General features: G+C 41.3%; 1 protein-coding gene across 1 annotated transcript in view; it reads right to left on the reverse strand.

Annotated features, from left to right (window-relative positions):
- EYS (eyes shut homolog) overlaps positions 1-19,914 on the reverse strand; it is a 1,492,075-nt gene that overhangs the window by 652,898 nt on the left and 819,263 nt on the right. Inside the window, exons 27-28 of the mRNA XM_084624916.1 lie at positions 14,771-14,895; positions 9,206-9,330 (exon numbers count right to left, since the gene is read on the reverse strand). Coding sequence (XP_084481042.1) covers positions 9,206-9,330; positions 14,771-14,895 — 250 coding nt within the window. The remainder of the gene's footprint in view (positions 1-9,205; positions 9,331-14,770; positions 14,896-19,914) is intronic.

Raw genomic sequence — 19,914 nt, forward strand, 5'->3', positions numbered from 1 at the left:
GAAAGTAGAGAAACTGGAAAGGATCCAGAGGCAAGCAATAAAGATGATCACATGGATAGAATGCAAAGGCTAAAGTGTATGTTTAGTTTGGAAAAGAGGTGATTAAGGGGGGGATATGATAGTAGTCTTCAAATACTTGGAAGGCTGCAATAACAAAGAGAAAAGTTGTTCTCTTTTGCCAGAGAGGGCAGGACAAAAGACAATGAGTCCAAACTACAGCATAGCAGATTTAGATTAAATCTCAGGAAAAAACTTCCTCATTGTAAGAACAGCAGGAAAATGGAACAAACTGCCTAGGGATGTTGTAACAGCTTGTCATAAATATAAAGGGAAGGGTAAACCCCTTTGAAATCTCTCCTGGCCAGGGGAAAGCTCCTCTCACCTGTAAAGGGTTAAGAAGCTAAAGGTAACCACGCTGGCACCTGACCAAAATGACCAATGAGGAGACAAGATACTTTCAAAAGCTGGGAGGAGGGAGAGAAACAAAGGGTCTGTGTGTCTGTCTGTATGCTGGTTTCTGCCGGGGGTAGACCAGGAATGGAGTCTTAGAACTTTTAGTAAGTAATCTAGCTAGGTATGTGTTAGATTATGATTTCTTTAAATGGCTGAGAAAAGAATTGTGCTGAATAGAATAACTATTTCTGTCTGTGTATCTTTTTTGTAACTTAAGGTTTTGCCTAGAGGGGTTCTCTATGTTTTTTGAATCTAATTACCCTGTAAGATATCTACCATCCTGATTTTACAGGGGGGATTTCTTTATTTCTATTTACTTCTATTTTTATTAAAAGTCTTCTTGTAAGAAAACTGAATGCTTTTTAATTGTTCTCAGATCCAAGGGTTTGGGTCCGTGGTCACCTACGCAAATTGGTGAGGCTTTTTATCCAACATTTCCCAGGAAAGGGGGGTGCAAGTGTTGGGAGGATTGTTCATTGTTCTTAAGATCCAAGGGTCTGGGTCTGTAGTCACCTAGGCAAATTGGTGAGGCTTTTTACCAAACCTTGTCCAGGAAGTGGGGTGCAAGGTTTTGGGAAGTATTTTGGGGGGAAAGACGCGTCCAAACAGCTCTTCCCCAGTAACCAGTATTAGTTTGGTGGTGGTAGCGGCCAATCCAAGGACAAAGGGTGGAATATTTTGTACCTTGGGGAAGTTTTGACCTAAGCTGGTAAAGATAAGCTTAGGAGGTTTTTCATGCAGGTCCCCACATCTGTACCCTAGAGTTCAGAGTGGGGGAGGAACCTTGACACAGCTCCTTCACTGGAGATTTTCAAAAGGAAGCTGGATAGCCACCCGTCTTGTCTTATACACAACAAATCTGCATGTTGGCAGGGAGCTTGAGGTTCCTTCTAAGATGACCCTTGCAGTTCCTTCTAACACTATGATTCTATGACCATCTTGGCTAATAGCCATTGATGGACCTATCCTCCATGAATTTATCTAATTCTGTTTTTATTCCAGTTATATTTTTGGCCTTCACAACATCCACTAGCAATGAGTTCCACAAGGTCACTGTGCATTGTGTGAAGAAGTACTTACTTAAGTTAGTTTTAAATCTGCTGCCTATTAATGTCATTGCGTGACCCCTGGTTCTTGAATTATGTGAGCTAAATAATGCTTACCTATTCACTTTTAAACTCATAGACTTTAAGGTCATAAGGGACCCCCATGATCATCTACTTTGACCTCATGCACATTGCAGGCCAGAGAACCTCACCCACCCACTCCTGTTATAGATCCATATCCTTTGGCTGTGTTACTGAAGTCTTCAAACCATGATTTAAAGACTTCAAGTTACAGAGAATCCACCATTTACACAAGTTTAAACCTGCAAGTGACCTATGCCCCATGCTGCAGAGGAAGGCAAAAAAAAAACCAGGATCTCTGCTAATCTGACCTGGAGGGAAATTCCTTCCCAAACCCAAATATGTCAGTCAGTTATACCCTGAGCATGTGGAAAAGACTCATCAGCCAGACACCTGGAAAATATTTTCTGTAGTAACGTAGAGCCCTCCTGTCAAGGTTCCTTCCCCACTCTGAACTCTAGGGTACAGATGTGAGGACCTGCATGAAAACCTCCTCAGCTTACTTTTACCACCTTAGGTTAAAACTGCTCCAAGGTACAAAATTATTTTACCCTTGGATTTCCACTGCCACCACCAAACTTTATCTGGATTTACTGGGAAACGTAGTTTGGACATGTCTTTCCCCCCAAAATCCTCCCAACCCTTGCACCCCACTTCCTGAGGAAGGTTTGGTAAAAATCCTCACCAATTTGCATAGGTGACCACAGACCCAAACCCTTGGATCTTAGAACAATGAAAAAGCATTCAGTTTTCTTACAAGACTTTTAATAGAAGTAAAGGAATCACCTCTGTAAAATCAGGATGGTAGATACCTTATAGGGTAATTAGATTCAAAACATAGAATTAGAATTCAAAACTCTAGGCAAAACCTTAAGTTACAAAAAAGACACAAACAGACAGGAATAGTAATTCTATTCAGCACAGCTCTTTTCTCAGCCATTTAAAGAAATCTTAATCTAACACATACCTAGCTAGATTACTTACTAAAAGTTCTAAGACTCCATTCCTGTTCTGTCCCCGGCAAAAGCAGCATACAGACAGACACAGACCCTTTGTTTTTCACCCTCCTCCCAGCTTTTGAAAGTATCTTGTCTCCTCATTGGTCATTTTGGTCAGGTGCCAGCAAGGTTACCTTTAGCTTCTTAACCCTTTACAGGTAAGAGGATTTTTCCTCTGGCCAGGAGGGATTTTAAAGGGGTTTACCCTTCCCTTTATATTTATGACACCTCCCTATCTAATGTCCCATCACCAGCCATTGGAGAGATTTGCTGCTAGCAGTCGCAGATCAGCTACACACCATTGTAGGCAGTCTCATCATACCATCCCCTCCATAAACATATCAAGCTCAGTCTTGAAGCTAGTTAGGATTTTTGCCCCCCACTACTCCTCTTGGAAAACTGTTCCAGAACTTCACTCCTCTAATGGTTAGAAACCTTCATCTCATTTCAAGTCTAAACCTGCTAATGGCCAGTTTATATCCATTTGTTCTTCTGACCACCTTGGCTAGGTCAGGGAGAGCAATGCGGGCAACTATGGGGAGCCTGGGTCCCTCCACCTGCTCTGGGGAGGGCTCTTCAGGGCAGAGGCAGGGGGCTGCTTTCGGCCCTGTCCCACCCCGGCTCCCCAGCCCCTCTCTGGCTTCTGCCTTGGGCAGGGGCGGGGCCTATGGGGGGGAGAGGTGGGGCAGGGGCAGGCACTTGGGGAGGAAAGGGAGGAGCCTTGGGAGGAAAAAGAGGGGGAGGGCCTCAGAAGGCAGGGCCTCAGAGGCCAACCCTCTGCACCTCCCTCCCCCTAACACATACTTTTGGGAAGGCTCCGACACTCTTGCTCCACGAGGAAGATTTCCTTGGTGCTCTATTCCTTGTAAGCTTTCTGATTTCTTTTAATCACCTGTTTGAGATGCTTGCTCATCCAGGTTGGTCTGCAACCCTTCCATAGGGATTCCTCCCCTTGCTTGGGATGAAGGCTTCAGCTAGTTTCTGCAAATTTAACTCAAAGTAATTCCAAGCCTCGTCCACATTCAGATAATTGAGTTCTTTAGTGCAATCCACTTCCCTAACTAATTCCCTTAATTGTTTTAAAGTTAGCTCTTTTGAAATCAAAGACCCTTCTGGCAGATCTATTTTTGTTTATCCTTCCATTTAGTTTAAACTGAATTAGCTGATGATCACTCAAACCAAGGTTGCTCCCTACAATCAGTTCTTCTATGCAGTCTCCACCACTCACAAATACCAAATCTAAAATGGCATTGCCTCTTGTGGTTCAGCAACTATTTGGTGAAGAAATATGTCAGCTATCACATCCAGGAAAATCTGGGCCCTATTATTATTTGTAGCACTTGTCCTCCAATCAATATCTAGGAGGTTAAAATCTCCCAAAATCATACAATTCCTAGTAGTATTTATGTCATTACAAAAGTTAAAGAAGTGTCTGTCCAATTCCAAATCAGATCCTTGGGGTCTGTAGCGTACCCCAAGCACTATCCCAGGGGAACCTCCAGTAGCTTTCGTCCCCAAGTGATTTTGACCCAAACAGACTCTGTCTTATCCATTCCTTCACTTCTAATTTCTTTATAATCTACCTCATTATTAACATTCTATGCTACTTCACCATCTTTGCCTTTATTTGTGTCTTTCCTGAACAGCACATACTCTTCTATACCTGTACTCCAGTCGTGACTACTATTCTACCATGGTTCTGTTATCCCTATAATGTCTAGTTTCACTTCCTGCACCAGTAGTTCTAGTTTCTCCATTTTGTTACCCAGGTGCCTTACATTGGTGTACAAACATCTTATTTTTTGTGGTTTGGCTTTGCCCACATTCCTTGCTGAATTGTATACAGTCATTCTACTGCCAGCACTGCCTATCTGACTGTTAGTTTCATTGGTATCAGCACTATCTTTCCTCTTAATGTCCATTCTCCTACCCACTGTAGTTCCTTTCTTCATTGCTGTATCTTTTCAAACTTGATTTTCCTCCCTCTCAATGTTAGAATCATGCATTGTAATTACATGAGCATCTCCTCACCATCCCCCCTGCGTTTCTTATCTATTTCCCTCACTACTCAAGTGGTGTCAATCCTATGAAAACAATGCTTCCCCATGGTCAAACATCCCAAAGCCCTCCTTATAGCACCATTGACTGCTATTCTAAATTAGGTCAACCACTGATTAAAGTTCTAAGTGGCAGCAAACTCTGCACTGATGCCAATGAAGTAAACCTGTCAACTGATGCTAATTAAAATAAACATTTATTTGTGAGGGACTGCTGTGCAATTTAAATTCAAAATTCAAGTTAGAAATTATGCCTATCTTAAAAAAATCTGCTGGTCCTTTTTTATTTTCTAACGTGATTTTGCTAACAATATTTTTCTTTAGAAAGTCTAAATTAGAGGCTGCAGCAAAGATAGGGAAGTGAGGTAATGCCATCCAAAACTATTTGGTCACTTTAGATAGAAGAGTTTGAATTGTAAAAAAAAGAGTTCTGTAACCTAATTAAATTATTGGGAAGTCACATACAATAAACTACGCACATAATTCATTCAATCTTTTAATGGCAGGGGAGCAGTTGGGTGCTGCTGCCTCCTGCAGAGAAGCCTCTGGTGCTCACAGTCAAACTTCTGCAGCCCTTTCAACGGTGGGGGCCAAGAACAGTGAGTTCCTGCAGAGGGAGGATGATACTCTGGAGAGTGACCTGAGAGGACTCCAAGGGGGACCCCATGGCACAGATGGAGAAACAGAAAAGGGGGTAGGAAGTGACCCAGGGAACATGTGTAAGGATGCCCTAGGCCATGTATCTGGACCATTATTTTGAAGGGACCTAGCTTGGAACCTGACGGGGCAGGGTAGGCCTGAGTTTTCCCACCCCATCCACTAACCCTTGTAATTCGGCAACTTGGCCATTAATTCTAGGTTCTAGGCAAGGCAGCCACTGACTCTCACCACTGAATGGCACAGTCCAGAATATCACCACTAGGCCATACAGCCAGCCTTGGATTCACAACCCCCTTTGACAGTGATAAAGAACTTCTTAGTGATGAAACCGGGGATGGCAGCATCTCCTAGTGTATACAATTATGCTAGTAAGGTTAGTGAAGAAGGCCTAGGCTAACAGTATCTTCAAAAACTGAGACTGAGCAAGCCTGGATAGCCAGAATCTTTCTTAAGGCAAACAAGATCAGTACAGAATAGGAATTTACTCTGAGTGATTGTCTGAGAACAATCGAGAACTCTGCCAATGCCTTAAAACTTAGTTCATAAAGGTTAAACATACAAAGATATTCCTAGCACAAAGCTTTTCTTAAATCTAATTACTGTAATAAATAGTGATTTCTGGATTCTCAAAGGAACAACTGCCCTGCATGACACCCATGCATCATAAAATGTCTTAATGAAATTCAAAGAACAATGTTGGATAGCAAACATGTCCCTTCACTTGGATAAAGTATTTTTTTTTAATTTAACAAAGTGAATGCTATTTAAATTCAATAATTTGATTTCAGTTATGTGATAAGGTATATTTGGCTGGTGTAGGTGCAGAGTATTTAAATAAAATGAGGTGAATTTTTAAAGGTTTATGTGACTCACGTTGACTTTAATGAGTTTCTCTGAGATGAAACACAGTACAGTAACTCTGAAAATTTAACCCATTATTGACAGGGTTTTTTTTTCCTTTGCATATTTTGGTTATTGATAACAGCAATTTGTAAGACAGGAAGCCCCGACTGCCCCTAACAGAGCCTGTGTGCACGTGCAGACACACATGATCCAACTTTATTCACTACCTAGAGTTTCCTTTACTGTTAGGTCTGTAGTCCATCAGTTCAACAATGACGTTTTCATGCTTTCTCTTTTTGTGGATTCTGGAGTGACTCTGAAGTCCAAAGCGTGATGTGCATGCTCGTGAGCAGGTCAGGCAGACAAAGTCATTGGTGAGTGTCTTGGCAGCTATAGCAGTGGTATGACACTTTTCCCTTGAAGCTAACAGTAGATTATTTCTGTCCTCTTCAAAGGCTTGGTAAGCTCCAGGTGTTGTGTGATGCCAGGCTGATCTATTTGACACAGACTTCTTGAGATCATCTGGTTTTATTGCACAAAAGCGTATGCTGTTCTTGATGCTGTCCTTGTACCACTTTCTGGGGCGGCCTTGATTCTGATGCCTTTGTGCCAGTTCTTCATAGAAAATATTTCTGGGGAGTTGATGTTCAAGCATCCTAATGATGTATCCAAGCCACGTAGTTGGGCTTTTATCAGCATCGCCTCAATGCTTGTGGCATTTGACTTTTGGAGAACCTCCAGGTTGATAATTTTGTCTTGCCAGCAGATCCTCATAATGGCATGCAGAGACCGCATATGGAAGGCCTCTAGCTGTTTGCTATGACGTTTGTCTGATGTCCAGGTTTCACAGCCATAGAGGAGAGATATGAGCACAGAAGCATTGTAAAGCTTTATTTTTGTTGAGAGGGTTATGTTGTGGGATTTCAGGACTTCGTAGTTTTCCCAGTGAGAGAGAAACTTTCTGTATCCTGTTCGTGATCACTTTCTCAAGATTCATCGTAGGAGATTTTGCTGCCGAGATAGGTAAAATTAACAACTTACTTTAGTTGGTTGCCACTAAAGAATACAGTAGGGGATACAGCATGGAGTGGTGAAGATAATTGATGCAACACCACAGTTTTCTCCAGGTTGATTGTGAGGCCAAACAATTGTGACGCTTTAGCAAAGCGATCTACGATGTACTGGAGATCTCCCTTAGTGTGCCAGGAGGGCACAATCATCCGCAAAGAGTGCTTCTCTTATAGTAGTTCTGTTACTATTGTTTTTGCTTTAAGCCTTATAAGATTGATTGTTAATTTAAATAACAATAAAAAAACTTTCTCACCAGAGGTTGTTCCACCTGTTTTTTTACAGTTCCTTCACACACGACTTAGAATCATAGGATTAGAAGGGACCGCATAGTTTAACCCCCTGCCAAGATATAGGATTTGTTGTGTCTAAACCATCCAAGACAGATATCTATCCAGCTTCCTTTTGAAAACCTCCAGTGAAGAAGCATCCACAATCTTCCGAAGCAGTCTATTCCATTGTCCTACTGTTTTTACAGCTAGGAAGTTTTTTTTTTTTTCCTAAGATTTAATCTAAATCTGCTATACTGTAGTTTGAACCCACTTCTCTAATAGTTCCTTCCGCCTGTGATGGGAACCTCAAATCTATTTATATCCTAAGCTGAAGGTAAAAGATCCCACCTGATGTGGTTTCTAGATGAGTCAACAGTACAGTTTTACATCTTTTATACAGAGTCATAGAATCTATAAACTTGTTATACAGCTGTAAAAATGTTATTGTTAGCTTGTGGTAGTCCACGAGAATTTTGGAACAATGTAGATACTTCCATATTGGACTGGATCAAACTCCCATTTTGTTTTGATAAGGAGAGTCACTAGTTCTAATTAACAGTTCATTGTTTCACACTAGTGCTCTAAAGTATGAAATAAGAGCTACCTGACGTTATTTCTCAGTTTTACACACATATTAATAGAAACATTAATATTTCTTCTCTGTTAATTCCAAATTCTGCACATAGCTTCAAATTGTCTGTTCCTCAGATGAAGAAACTATCTAGTTTAATAATCTTCCCTAATCCTATAAAATTTAAGGTCTCAATACAGCCTTTTTATTTGACAAGTTAGAGGGCTTTTATCACAACTAAATATAAAGGTAAAAACAGAAAAGAATCTGATGACCACTTCAAAGATATGTAAACCTGCAGTAGCTGAGGATAACTACTATTGTGCAAGAAGGATATATTAAATGATCATTTGATAACCTTGAAAAATGTCTTAATGGTTTACCTGCAAACTGATAATTTTAAGTTTACAACTTGAAAATAGGTATAATAATAGTCATTAAAAACAACAACAACCTAACTCTTTTCATTAGTAGATCTCAAAGTGCTTCATGATGTTTAATGTATTTATCCTCACAATACGCCTCTAAGGTAGGGAAGTACCATTATCCCCATTTTACTGATGATGGACTGAGGCACAGTGAGGCTATGGTGTTTAGGTGCCTTAGTCCCTTTGTGGGTCTAGCCTTAAGTGACTTGCCAAAAGTCAAACAGGAAGTCTGAGGTGGAGAATGGAATTGAATCCAGGTCTCCAAAGTCATAAGTTAGTGCCTTAACCACTGGATCATCAAAATTTACCTACAATTACCACAGAGTGGAATGCTATATCACTATTGTTTCCAACTTTATGTGAAGAGAGATGCTACCATATCTCAGATACCACTGTGTAGCAACAGTGACTAATAGTGACACGTACAGTACTTTGAAGTGATAGATGATTCAATATATATTTCAAAAATTATTAATAGAGGTTGATGGTTCTGACAAATCCATTACAGTACACTTAAATTGCATTAGATCATGTTTTGCTAGTGTTGGATGAATAACTATTTGGAATAATAGAGGTGCTACAATAGCAAGAGTTGCTAAAATAGTCCAGCTGTTTGGAAACTGGACATTATCTGAATGAGGATAAGAAGGAAAGGAGGGAAATAAAGATGTATTTGTGCATGGATAAGAGTAGATCTGGGGGGAAGTAATGAACATTTAGAATCGTACCACAAATCCAGGTTTGCAAAAACAGGTGTAACCCAAGCTGGGTTCCTTCTGGACGCAGATTCCATGTACACAGGGATTAGAGCTGCATTCATCAATATCCTCCTCACAGTTCAAGCCTGCCCATCCTGTCAGGATAGAAAACAATGCTTACTCAAAAAAAACTTATAAATCCATACGTTGACCTTAGGTCAGGTAGCTACATAAAAGTAAACACAAATAGCCCTGGCATATATCTATGTACAGAGAGAGATTTGAATATGTGAACTGACTACATGATACTGTAGGGGAACTAAATGAAAAGTATGTATTTAGCAACAGGCAATATTATAAAAATGACCAAGGCATATAGATCTCACTGGTACTTTATTAAGAAGCTAATACTCTTAGGATGCTAAGGAAATACTAAATAATAATACCTACTCCTGCTGTCAGACATCAGCAAGTGTGTAGCCAGAAGGAGAAGACCTGGCCACATCCCTGCTTCACTGAACTTACTGCTAGAAGTTAACTGAACCTCCAGCTCAAGGGTAAGCTATGTCTATATTGTTGGCCTGCCCCTGTGCCAGTTCAGGGGTCGAATATTTCCTCTAACCTCTTGTCCCATAGCACACCTGTGCAGGAGCATCCAGAACCAGCCATTACTTTAGTAAAATTGAAAGAATATGAAATTTGTTGTCCCCTTTTTCACATTTTATGCTGGTGTTAGCCACTCTTTGAGACAGGATAGTGGACTAGATGGACCAGCATTCTAATCTGGTACAGCAATTCCTATGTTCCTGTACAGATTCCTGTTTTAGATTCAGGCCCTCATGCATTCATATAGTGTTGCATTGTTTAGCTTGCCAGTGCTCTGTGTAATGTCTATTTGTTAAAGATGTTTCTGTTCGGATTAAGAAAACCCCTAAGTTATGGGCCAAATTTGGCCTCACAATGTACCTTTAAGGGGTACAATCTGAGTCTCTGTCTTGCTCACTCAAGTGTTAGATGCTGGGAGAGCTGTGGAGACAGCATACTTATTTATATATCTAAACCCAAAACAATGAACCTTATTATAGGGGAAAAAAGAGGTTACTTACCTGTACAGTGACTGACGTTCTTTGAGATGTTTTGCTAGATAAATACTCCACAGTTGGTGACTGAATGTCCAGTGCACATGTCACAGAATTTTCTAGTCAGAAGTACCTAACAGGAAAGTGTATGCACCTATGTTCTCCTCATGCACTTTGCAAGGGTGTAAAGAGTCAGAGCCACTCTGCCACACCCAGTTCCTTTGCCACCTGGACATCAGGACTCTGAAGTAGCAGAAATGATAGATGGGTTGTGGAATATGTATATAGATTACACATCTCGAAGAATATCAGTTACTGTAAAGGTAAGTAACCTTTTTTTCGTCTTTGAGTGCTAGTCTATGTACCTATTCCACAGCTGGTGACTCCCAATCAGTAGCCCTCATTGGGATCAGGTATAAGAAGTCTTTGTAAACATGGATTGTTACCACATCATCCCTGGATGTTTGTATCAGTGCATAGTGCTTTGTGAACATGTGTACGGATGACCAGGTTGCTGCTATGCAAATATCTTGGATTGGCAGATTTACTAAAGAGGCCATGTAGGTGGACTGTGCCATTGTGGAGTAGACATTTACTCTTTTGGGTGGCTGCCTGCCCACTAGCATGTAACATGACCTGCTGCATTGAAAAATCCATCTTGATATTGTTTGAGTAGATACAGCTTGTCCTTTTACTTTCTCCGTGTAAGTCTGAAACAGCCTGGGAGATTTCTGGAAGGGTCTTGTCCTGTCCAGATGGAATAATACAACTCTGCTTACATCCAGCATATGCAGCTTTGCTCCATTCTCCCAGTGTGAGACTTGGGGAAGAGCACAGGTAGGTGGATGACCTCATTGATGTAGAATTCTGACACTACCTTGGGAAGAAATCTGCGATGCAGTCTTATGGATATTTTTTTTTCCTATTGGTGCCTATATAAGGTGGCTCTGCCATCAGAGCCTGTAGCTCCCAAACTCTCCTTTCAGGCATGATTGCCAAGAGAATGGCCACTCTCATGGTGAGATATTGCAGTGAGCAATTAGCCATAGGTTTGAAGGGAGCATCTATCAGTTTTGAGAGGACCAGGTTAAAGTCCCATGCTTGGGCTATGCCCCTGACAGGTGAGTACAGCCTCTCCTCGTAAGTCATGTGCCCCAGCCCCCTAATCATTTTTATTGCCCTCCACTGGACTCTCTCCAATTTGTCCACATCCCTTCTTTAGTGGGGGGACAAAAACTGGACACAATACTCCAGGGCCTCACCAGTGCTGAATAGAGGGGAATAACCATTTACCTCGATCTGCTGGCAATGCTCCTACTAATACAGCCCAATATGCCATTGGTTAAAAAGAACAATTCCCCACCCCCCCTTGTAACGACCTTTTATGTACCTGAAAACTGTTTTCATATCCCCTCTCGGTCTTCTCTTCTCCAGACTAAACAAACCCAATTTTTTGAATCTTCCCTCATAGGTCATGTTTTCTAGACCTTTAATCATTTGTATTGCTCTTCTCTGGACTTTCTCCAATTTGTCCACATCTTTCCTGAAATGTGGTGCCCAAAACTGGACACAATACTCCAGTTGAGGCCTAATCAGCGTGGAGTAGAGCAGAAAATTTACTTCTCGTGTATTGTTTACAATACTCCAGCTAATACATCCCAGAATGATCTTTGCGTTTTTTTCAACAGCGTTACACTGTTGACTCATATTTGGCTTGTGATCTATTGTGAGCCCCAGATCCCTTTCTGCAGTACTCCTTTCTAGACAGTCATTTCCCATTTTGTACGTGTGCAACTGATTGTTCCTTCCTAAGTGGAGTACTTTGCATTCATCCTTATTGTATTTCATCCTATTTACTTCAGACCATTTCTTCAGTTTGTCCAGATCATTTTGAATTTTAATCCTATCCTATCCTTGAAACCCCTCCCAGTTTGGTATCGTCCGCAAACTTTATAAGTTATAAGACTCTATGCCATTATCTAAATCATTGATGAAGATATTGAACAGAACCAGATCCAGAACCAATCATGCAGGACCCCACTCATTATGCCCTTCCAGCATGACTGTGAACCACTGACAACTACTCTCAGGGAATAATTTTCCAACCAGTTATGCCTTATAGTAGCTCCATCTAGGTTGCATTTCCTTAGTTTCTTTATGAGAAGGTCATGCGAAACCGTATCAAAAGCTTTACTAAAGTCAAAATCTTTTGACAGTTAGAAAGACATAGTGCAATCTTTTCTACCACTAAGAAGGATCTGCTGAACATCTCTTGAATGGGCTCTCTCCACTGGTGTCAACCAGGGAGTATCCATGCTGTCAAGTGGAAGAAACTTAAGGTCAGGTGCAAGAGCCCCTGTTCCAAAATAGAAGATTGAGAAATCAAGGATAGGAAGATTGGTGGTACTAGGGAAAGATCAAGGAGATTCCAGAATCATGTTTGCCTCAGCCAGGGTGGGGCCATGAGCCTTACTCTGGCTTTCTTCCACCTGATCTTCCACAGCACCTTCAGCAATGAGGGGATGGGAGTAAATTTACAGAACAGTCTGTCCAAGGAAGGAGAAAGGTGCCCAAGAGAGATCAAGGACTATGCGTGCCCTCCCCTCCCCCCCCCCGGCCACCCCTACACATGAACAAAAGTGGTGACACTTGTTCTCCTTTGTTGTGAAAAGGCTCTTGTGGGGAACTATTCATTACTGGAAGAGACCCTGAAGGACTGTCATTTGCATCAATCACTGCAAACACATGTGCTCAGCTCATTTGCCTTCACATTGTCCACCCTAGGAGATGGACCAATGGCAGGGTAATGTTGTGCCCCCGGCAAAGTCCCAAAGATGGGTGTCCTCCTGGCAGAAGGCCTGAGACCTGTAATCTCTCTGTCTGTTTAGGGAGAAGACTGCTGCCTTTTTGCCTAACATTACCAAGACTCTCCAGCCACAAATGACCAGAAAAAAAACCCCCACACATGTCCTGTATATGGCCCTGAGTCCTAGGGGAATGATGTGTAAGGTTTTCTCCATAATAGACCACATGCCCTGAGCCATGAGATTGCCCATGTGAGCCCCATATCCGAACACAGAGATGTGTGTGATCATGGTTCTTGAGGTTTAACTGGGCTGTATGGAACGCCCTTGAAAATGTTGCCTGGTCTTTCCACCATCTAGTGACTGGAGGACTGAGGGAGGGAGTCACACTGCTGTCTAAGCCCCAACTATAGTTTTCAGAAATATCTGACTACCTATTCATGACCACACATACCTTTAGTTAAAAATGTGTTGAGCAATTTATCACAATTAATGCTATTTTTTTTGTCCAGTTAAAATAACTTTTAAAAATGTATCCAAACACAGTACCTAATCCATTGGTTTAGAGTAGGGATCGGCAACCTTTGGCACACGGCCCATCAGGGAAATCCGCTGGTGGGCTGGGATGGTTTGTTTACCTGCAGCGTCCACAGGTTCGGCTGATCGCAGCTCTCACTGGCTGTGTTCGCCATTCCAGGCCAATGGGGACTGTGGGAAGCGGCGCAGGCTGAGGGATGTGCTGGCCACCGCTTCCTGCAGCCCCCATTGGCCTGGAACGGCAAACCATGGCCAGTGGGAGCTGCGATCGGCCAAACCTGAGGACGCTGAAGGTAAACAAACCATCCCGGCCCACCAGTGGATTTCCCTTATGGGCCGTGTGCCAAAGGTTGCCGATCCCCGGTTTAGAGTTTAATTACAAGCAGCAAAGAGTCCTGTGGCACCTTATAGACAGACGTATCGGAGCATAAGCTTTTGTGGGTGAATACCCACTTCGTCAGATGCATGCATGTTTAATTACAGTAATCAAGATCATAGACTTAATCAGGGCCTATAGGTACCTACACAGGGAACACATATTTGTTAATGGGCTCTTCAATCTAGGAGACTAATAAGAAGGTTCAATGGTTGGAGGTTGAAGCTAGACATATCCAGACTGGAAATAGGGTGTATTTTTTTAATTAGCGAGGGTAATTAACCATTGGAAAAATTACCAAAGGGTTGTGGTAGATTCTCCATCATTAGCAATTTTAAAGTCATGATTAGATTTAAAAAAATATGTTCTAGTTCAAAGAGGGATTATTTCAGGGAAGTTCTGTGGCTTGTGATATAGAGGCAGTCAAACTAGATGATCACACTGGTCCCTTCTCTCCTTCAAATCTATGAAAACCCGTAGCTCTAGGTTTAGCCAACATTTCAAACTGTCTTCATAAAATAATTAATTTTAATTTGAAGCCCTTTTAACATTTTGATTAGAGTAGTTAATTCTATCATTAGCTTTCATTCCATTTTTTCAAGTGCATCTGGCAATGCATAGACTAACAAAAGGGGAGGTTTCTTGTAATGATATTGTCTTTACAAACATCAGATCAAAGGCATAGTTTAACTTTTGAACTGTATATTTTAACCCGGGTTACAAACAAAAACATTTTCCTCATATAACAACAACTATGAATTTAAAATGTTCTGCTTGAGAATGATCTGTCAGTATTTACCATGTTGACATTTGCAAGTATATCCATTGATATGATCTTCGCAGGTTGAACCGTGTAGACAAGGTGATGAACCACACTCATTAACTTCTATTTCACAAAACTGACCAGAAAATCCAGTGTGACACCTGAAAGAAAGAACATTCTATGGTGATATACTGTGCATGTCCCATTATACCATTATATGTAATATATTCTCTGTGGAGATAATTCATATAATGTATTGACATTTACACTGGCAGGTAACAAGTGCACATATGTAATTTTTCTTTTGACTAGTTTCTGTTGTACCTCAAGGTTTCATCATTAAATCAGTAGTGATCTTCTTGTGGTTTCATATGTCAATACCTCTTCAAATTCTTATCTAAACTCTTGAAGTTAGTTAAAATGTAAACCTAACAGGCTCTGCTTGCAGTTTACTGGCCATAAAAAGGTGGGTAAACAAATACTTGAAAAAAATCATCTTCTTAATATGCTCTTGGGAAGATATCCTTCTACAGAATTATGGTTTATTTAGCCAAGTAACTACAGTCTAGGTGTAGAAAATTATCTATGGTGAAATGTATCACCACTAGAGATAACTAGAGCATAAAGACGAAGCACTAGTACCATTTTTGACTGTTGTTGTCGGGTGTCTCTAATAATAGCTCTGCCTCAAAAAAATGTCCAGTATGTTTCAGTAGGTTTTCTGGATTTGACTTATTTAAATCAAATCTGATGGTGTGATCATTTTACCAACACCAAGGTAGTTCCTAATAATTTCAGCAGCTTGCAAATCATGGATTCTCAGCTACTCACGCTATTTGGCTGTGGTCCACTGTACTCTACTGAAGACATATTCAGGCAGATAGTTTTCCAAACTAGCAAAAGCAGTCGCCTAAGAGGGTGTGAAAACTGCTTTTTTTTCAGTTTGCCAGGTTTCAGCAAACCCAAGTAGCATGTTTAGCTTGCCTGGATATGCAGCATGCCTATATGTTCTTGGAATTCAGGTCAACCTAAATCTGAAACCTAAAGCAAATATGAATCTAACCTAGGCATATTTCCCATTTTCCTAATGAAACAGATGTATTTCACTGCTGAGATTGCCTGTGACTCTCTCATCCTTTGTGCATGCACACACGCCGTCTGCATGATAGAACATTTATTCATCCACAGAACCCCACTCCTCTCAAAACGCCACTCCTATCATTGGGCTCAAGCCCCTTACTTATCGTTAGGTGATTCGGGTGCAGGTGATTGCCCACAGCAACTTCTACCAAAGTCTTTGCAGGCAACCAAAGGTGTCATTCCCTAGGAAAGTAAGCAAAACGTCCTTATGTCCTTCCATCCTATACAGGACGCACTTTCTAGGAAGTGGGCAGCCTCTTCACCCCATCTGTTCCTCATTCAAAAGGAGCAATGTGAGAAACAAACTTTCTTGCTCAAGCTACTGCCCATATTTCTTTTCTTCTGATGTCAGAGATTCCCAATCTACTACCATTATTAAGTAGGTCCTTTTTGTAATCATAATAGGTAGAAGTGGAGGCAGAAGCTTTCTTTCCCAGCTGTCCCAAAGATACTAGATAGAAAGACGCAGCATTAAGAATCACCATCCCAGATCAGACTGGAATTCCATCTCGTCTAATATTCTGTCCCTGAAAGTAGCTACTGTCAGTTGTTTCACAAGCAAGTGGAATAAAACCCAAAATAGGCATAGCTAAAATAAAGTGAGAAGAGAAAATTCTTCCTAACCATCTTTGGTTAGTGGGTGGCTTATACCCTGAAACATGAGAATATATATCCCTTCTAAATTACCTTATCTAAAAATAACTGTGAACTTTCTAAATATCCATTTAAAGATAGATGGAAGAAGCAGGCCACATGGCCACTCTCAAATAGTTGTAAGAGGAAGTTATAGGCCACCGACTTACTGCTCCCCTAGACAACTAAGGCTATGTCCACACTTCCAACTGTACAAGGTTACACGTGCATTGTTGTGCCATAACCCCCAACTGCCCACATCTGAAGCCTTGAAGCATGTTCCTGAAGGAGAGCACACGGAGAGTAACATAGCACGCATGAGGAGTGTGGGTATATACACACCTCTACTGCGGCATGACCCTGTACCCTTCTGCAATTCAGTGTGGATGGGGACAAGGCATGTATATGAGGTCATGAGTATCAACAGTCTTCCAGGGCAATCGCCATAATGCATTGAACACTTTTCTGCTTGAAACTTACACAAATGTATAAAGGTCCCCAGCCAGAGGACATGTGCTGAGCACTTCCGAACAGCTCATTGGGAATTCAGGGATCATGTTCTAAGAGCTGCCATCTCATCTCTGGAGCACATGCAGGTGCTCATCAGTGTGTGGTCAGAGTTCATCATCCTCCATAACTTTGCTCAGAGTGGCAGGAACATACAGCTCTACTGGGAGATTTCACAGAGGCTGAAGGAGGTTGCCATTCACAAGACTCTGTCCCAGTGCCAGGAGCACATAAAGCCCTTGAGGCTCCAAACCAGAGTGTGACATACTCAAAACAGTCACTCTGGGACAGAGCCTCGCACAGTCCCATGCTGTGATGAACTGGACTTGGTGCTCTCCAGGGCTGTAAATACAGAGCCTGAAGTGACTCATGAGTCCCTCCTCAACCCCACTGGCTTCGTAATATGATGGGATGCTGATGCGGGACAGGGCACCAAGGAAGCCCAGGGAGACCCACGGGAAGAGGAGCATGTGATTCTGCACCTCTACCCAGCAGACCCAGTTGAGGAAATCAACACTGAGGAGGACCCAGAGTTGCTGCAGGAACCAGAACACAAGACTTGTATGTTTTTACAGTGGATACCTCCCTTCCACCCTCCACCCTGCAAATATCGCATCTTGCTCTGGTGATACATACGTGAAGCCAGCTCCCATCCCACCCCACCCCACCCTCCATGCTGATATGGTCCCTGAGCAACATATTGCTGTAAATCAATGATTTTATTGAAATCCCATAAACCATTGTCATGCATGTAGCAGCAGAAGCTATAGCAAAGATTTTAAGGAGCAGTCACTGTGCTCCTGTGTCTGGGCATTTCTTGACTAGCACTTTGGCAGAAATAGTCCCTGGGCCATGTGAGCTAGAGAGCAAAGGAGGGAGGGGGCAGGATTGCAAAAGGCACTGATGTATAAAGAACAGTTTAATGGTTGTTCAAGACCCAAAAGCACTGCTTTCCCATCCTTGCTTCCCTTTAGGAACAGGAGCCATGTGGAAAGGGGTTGGAGATGGTTGCTGGCATGGACACAGGCTTGCATGGGTCCGGGAAGAGACAAAGTGGGTAAGGTAGGACCTGTCACACTGTCTGTAGCGACTAACAACTGTGAATGCCTACTTCAAGGCAGACTGTCAGAAACAGGGCAGATACTCCAAACTGGTGGTGTTTCTAAATTAGATTTCACCAAGTCAGTACCACACATGAATTCCTGGATCACAATAGCAGTCTTACCATGGAGTCACAGCCAATCCCCTTAGATGCTCAATCTATCTTGCTGCCCAGACAAACTGGACTTAGTGATAAGTGGTCACTTATACCAAATATCACATCACATTTAGGTTGCTTCCAGTCCCAAGTGACCAGTCACTTACCCCAGATTAATTGGTATTCTAGATCTTACATCAAAGACAATGCTGGGAGCCAATTCTATAGTAAATTAACTAAAGGTTTATTAGCTAAGGAAAGGAAGTGAGAGTTATTGAGAGGTTAAAGCAGGTAAAATATATGTATAGGTGAGTCACAGTCTATAATTCGGAATGGTAGCAGAGATGTAGTAATCTGACAATTTCCCAAAATTCTCTCAGGGCTACCCAGAATAACTCTGGGGATCGCCATCTTCTCTTTCAATTATTCTGTTAGAATCCAAACAGTACAGAGATGAAAGATCTTTCCTTCAGTCTATTCCTGTAGCTTCTTCTGACAGAAAATAAGCTGACAGTGTCTCTACCCATGTAGGCTTTTCCTTTGCTGACAAAGAGCCAGGAATGCATTTCGAGTCTTTGACCTCCTAACATCACACACAATGACCACTTGTTTAGAAATTAGTGCTTATCTGTTAAAGTTCTTCATTTGCATTCTACAAGGCTTCTTTCTCCTTTGATGGTTTATTTAGTTATAGAAATATCCTGGGACCTAAATGTCTATAACAATACTGCATACATCAATGTGTGAACCTCGATAAGTTTCAGGTTCACACAGAAACCTGAGACTGGCAAGCTTCTGCTTTTATAAAGCCCTCATGTCTAAACCATCATTGATTGGGAAGTACTGATATGTGATTTACCAGTTCTTAGATTAATAGTCTGTAAAATGAATGAAAGATCACAAATGCTCAACAATAAATGAACTTTTGGTCTTTTAGGACTACCAAAATCTGCTACACCATTCTCATTAAAATTAATGGTACTCAGCATCTCTGAAAATCAAGCCACTTATTCAGGTGCCTAAATATGGTTCTATGAACATAATTTTACAGATATAATTTTTACTCATGAGTGCCTAATGTTGGAGGAGGAAGGGGAAGAATCTTTGATAAACCTGTAAATTTTACACTTTTAAAAGCACATCAGCCACATTATGATGTGGAATTAAAGTAGAAAACATAAAATAAGCAAATACAATTTGGCCTAATTCACTCAACTCAGATGGAAAAAAAATATATATACACCCATGAAAACACTCACATGTCCTGAAAATCAAATCCCACACAAATCAGTGTGCACAGAAAACCACTTTTCTTTCTTTTGTTGTTAAATTAGACAATCATTTAATTTAAAGGCTACTTAATGCCAAAACAGAAGTCTTATTAGACATTTTCTTATAAATGGTATAGTACACAATGTTCAATTTACTTGTGATTAGATAGCATAATTGTGTATGAATGCTGTCCAATAATCACAGAGTGGGAACTGCACTACAAAATTACTCTGGTCAGTTGCAAAACAGTTAGGATTAAATACATTTGTTCTGAATGTTTGCAAATCACAAGAGAGAGTGCACTTTTATTATTAGACGCCTTCCTGAAATCAACCATCTTGCAAGTTGAAATAAAAGGCACCTTTCGTGAGACTGCTAATAAAGTTATTGTAATTACTGGGGCTATTCTATACCCCAACCCCTAGGGTGC

The sequence above is a fragment of the Lepidochelys olivacea genome (genome assembly GCF_965140295.1).
Source record: "Lepidochelys olivacea isolate rLepOli2 genome assembly, chromosome: 3".
Lineage (NCBI taxonomy): Eukaryota > Metazoa > Chordata > Testudines > Cheloniidae > Lepidochelys > Lepidochelys olivacea.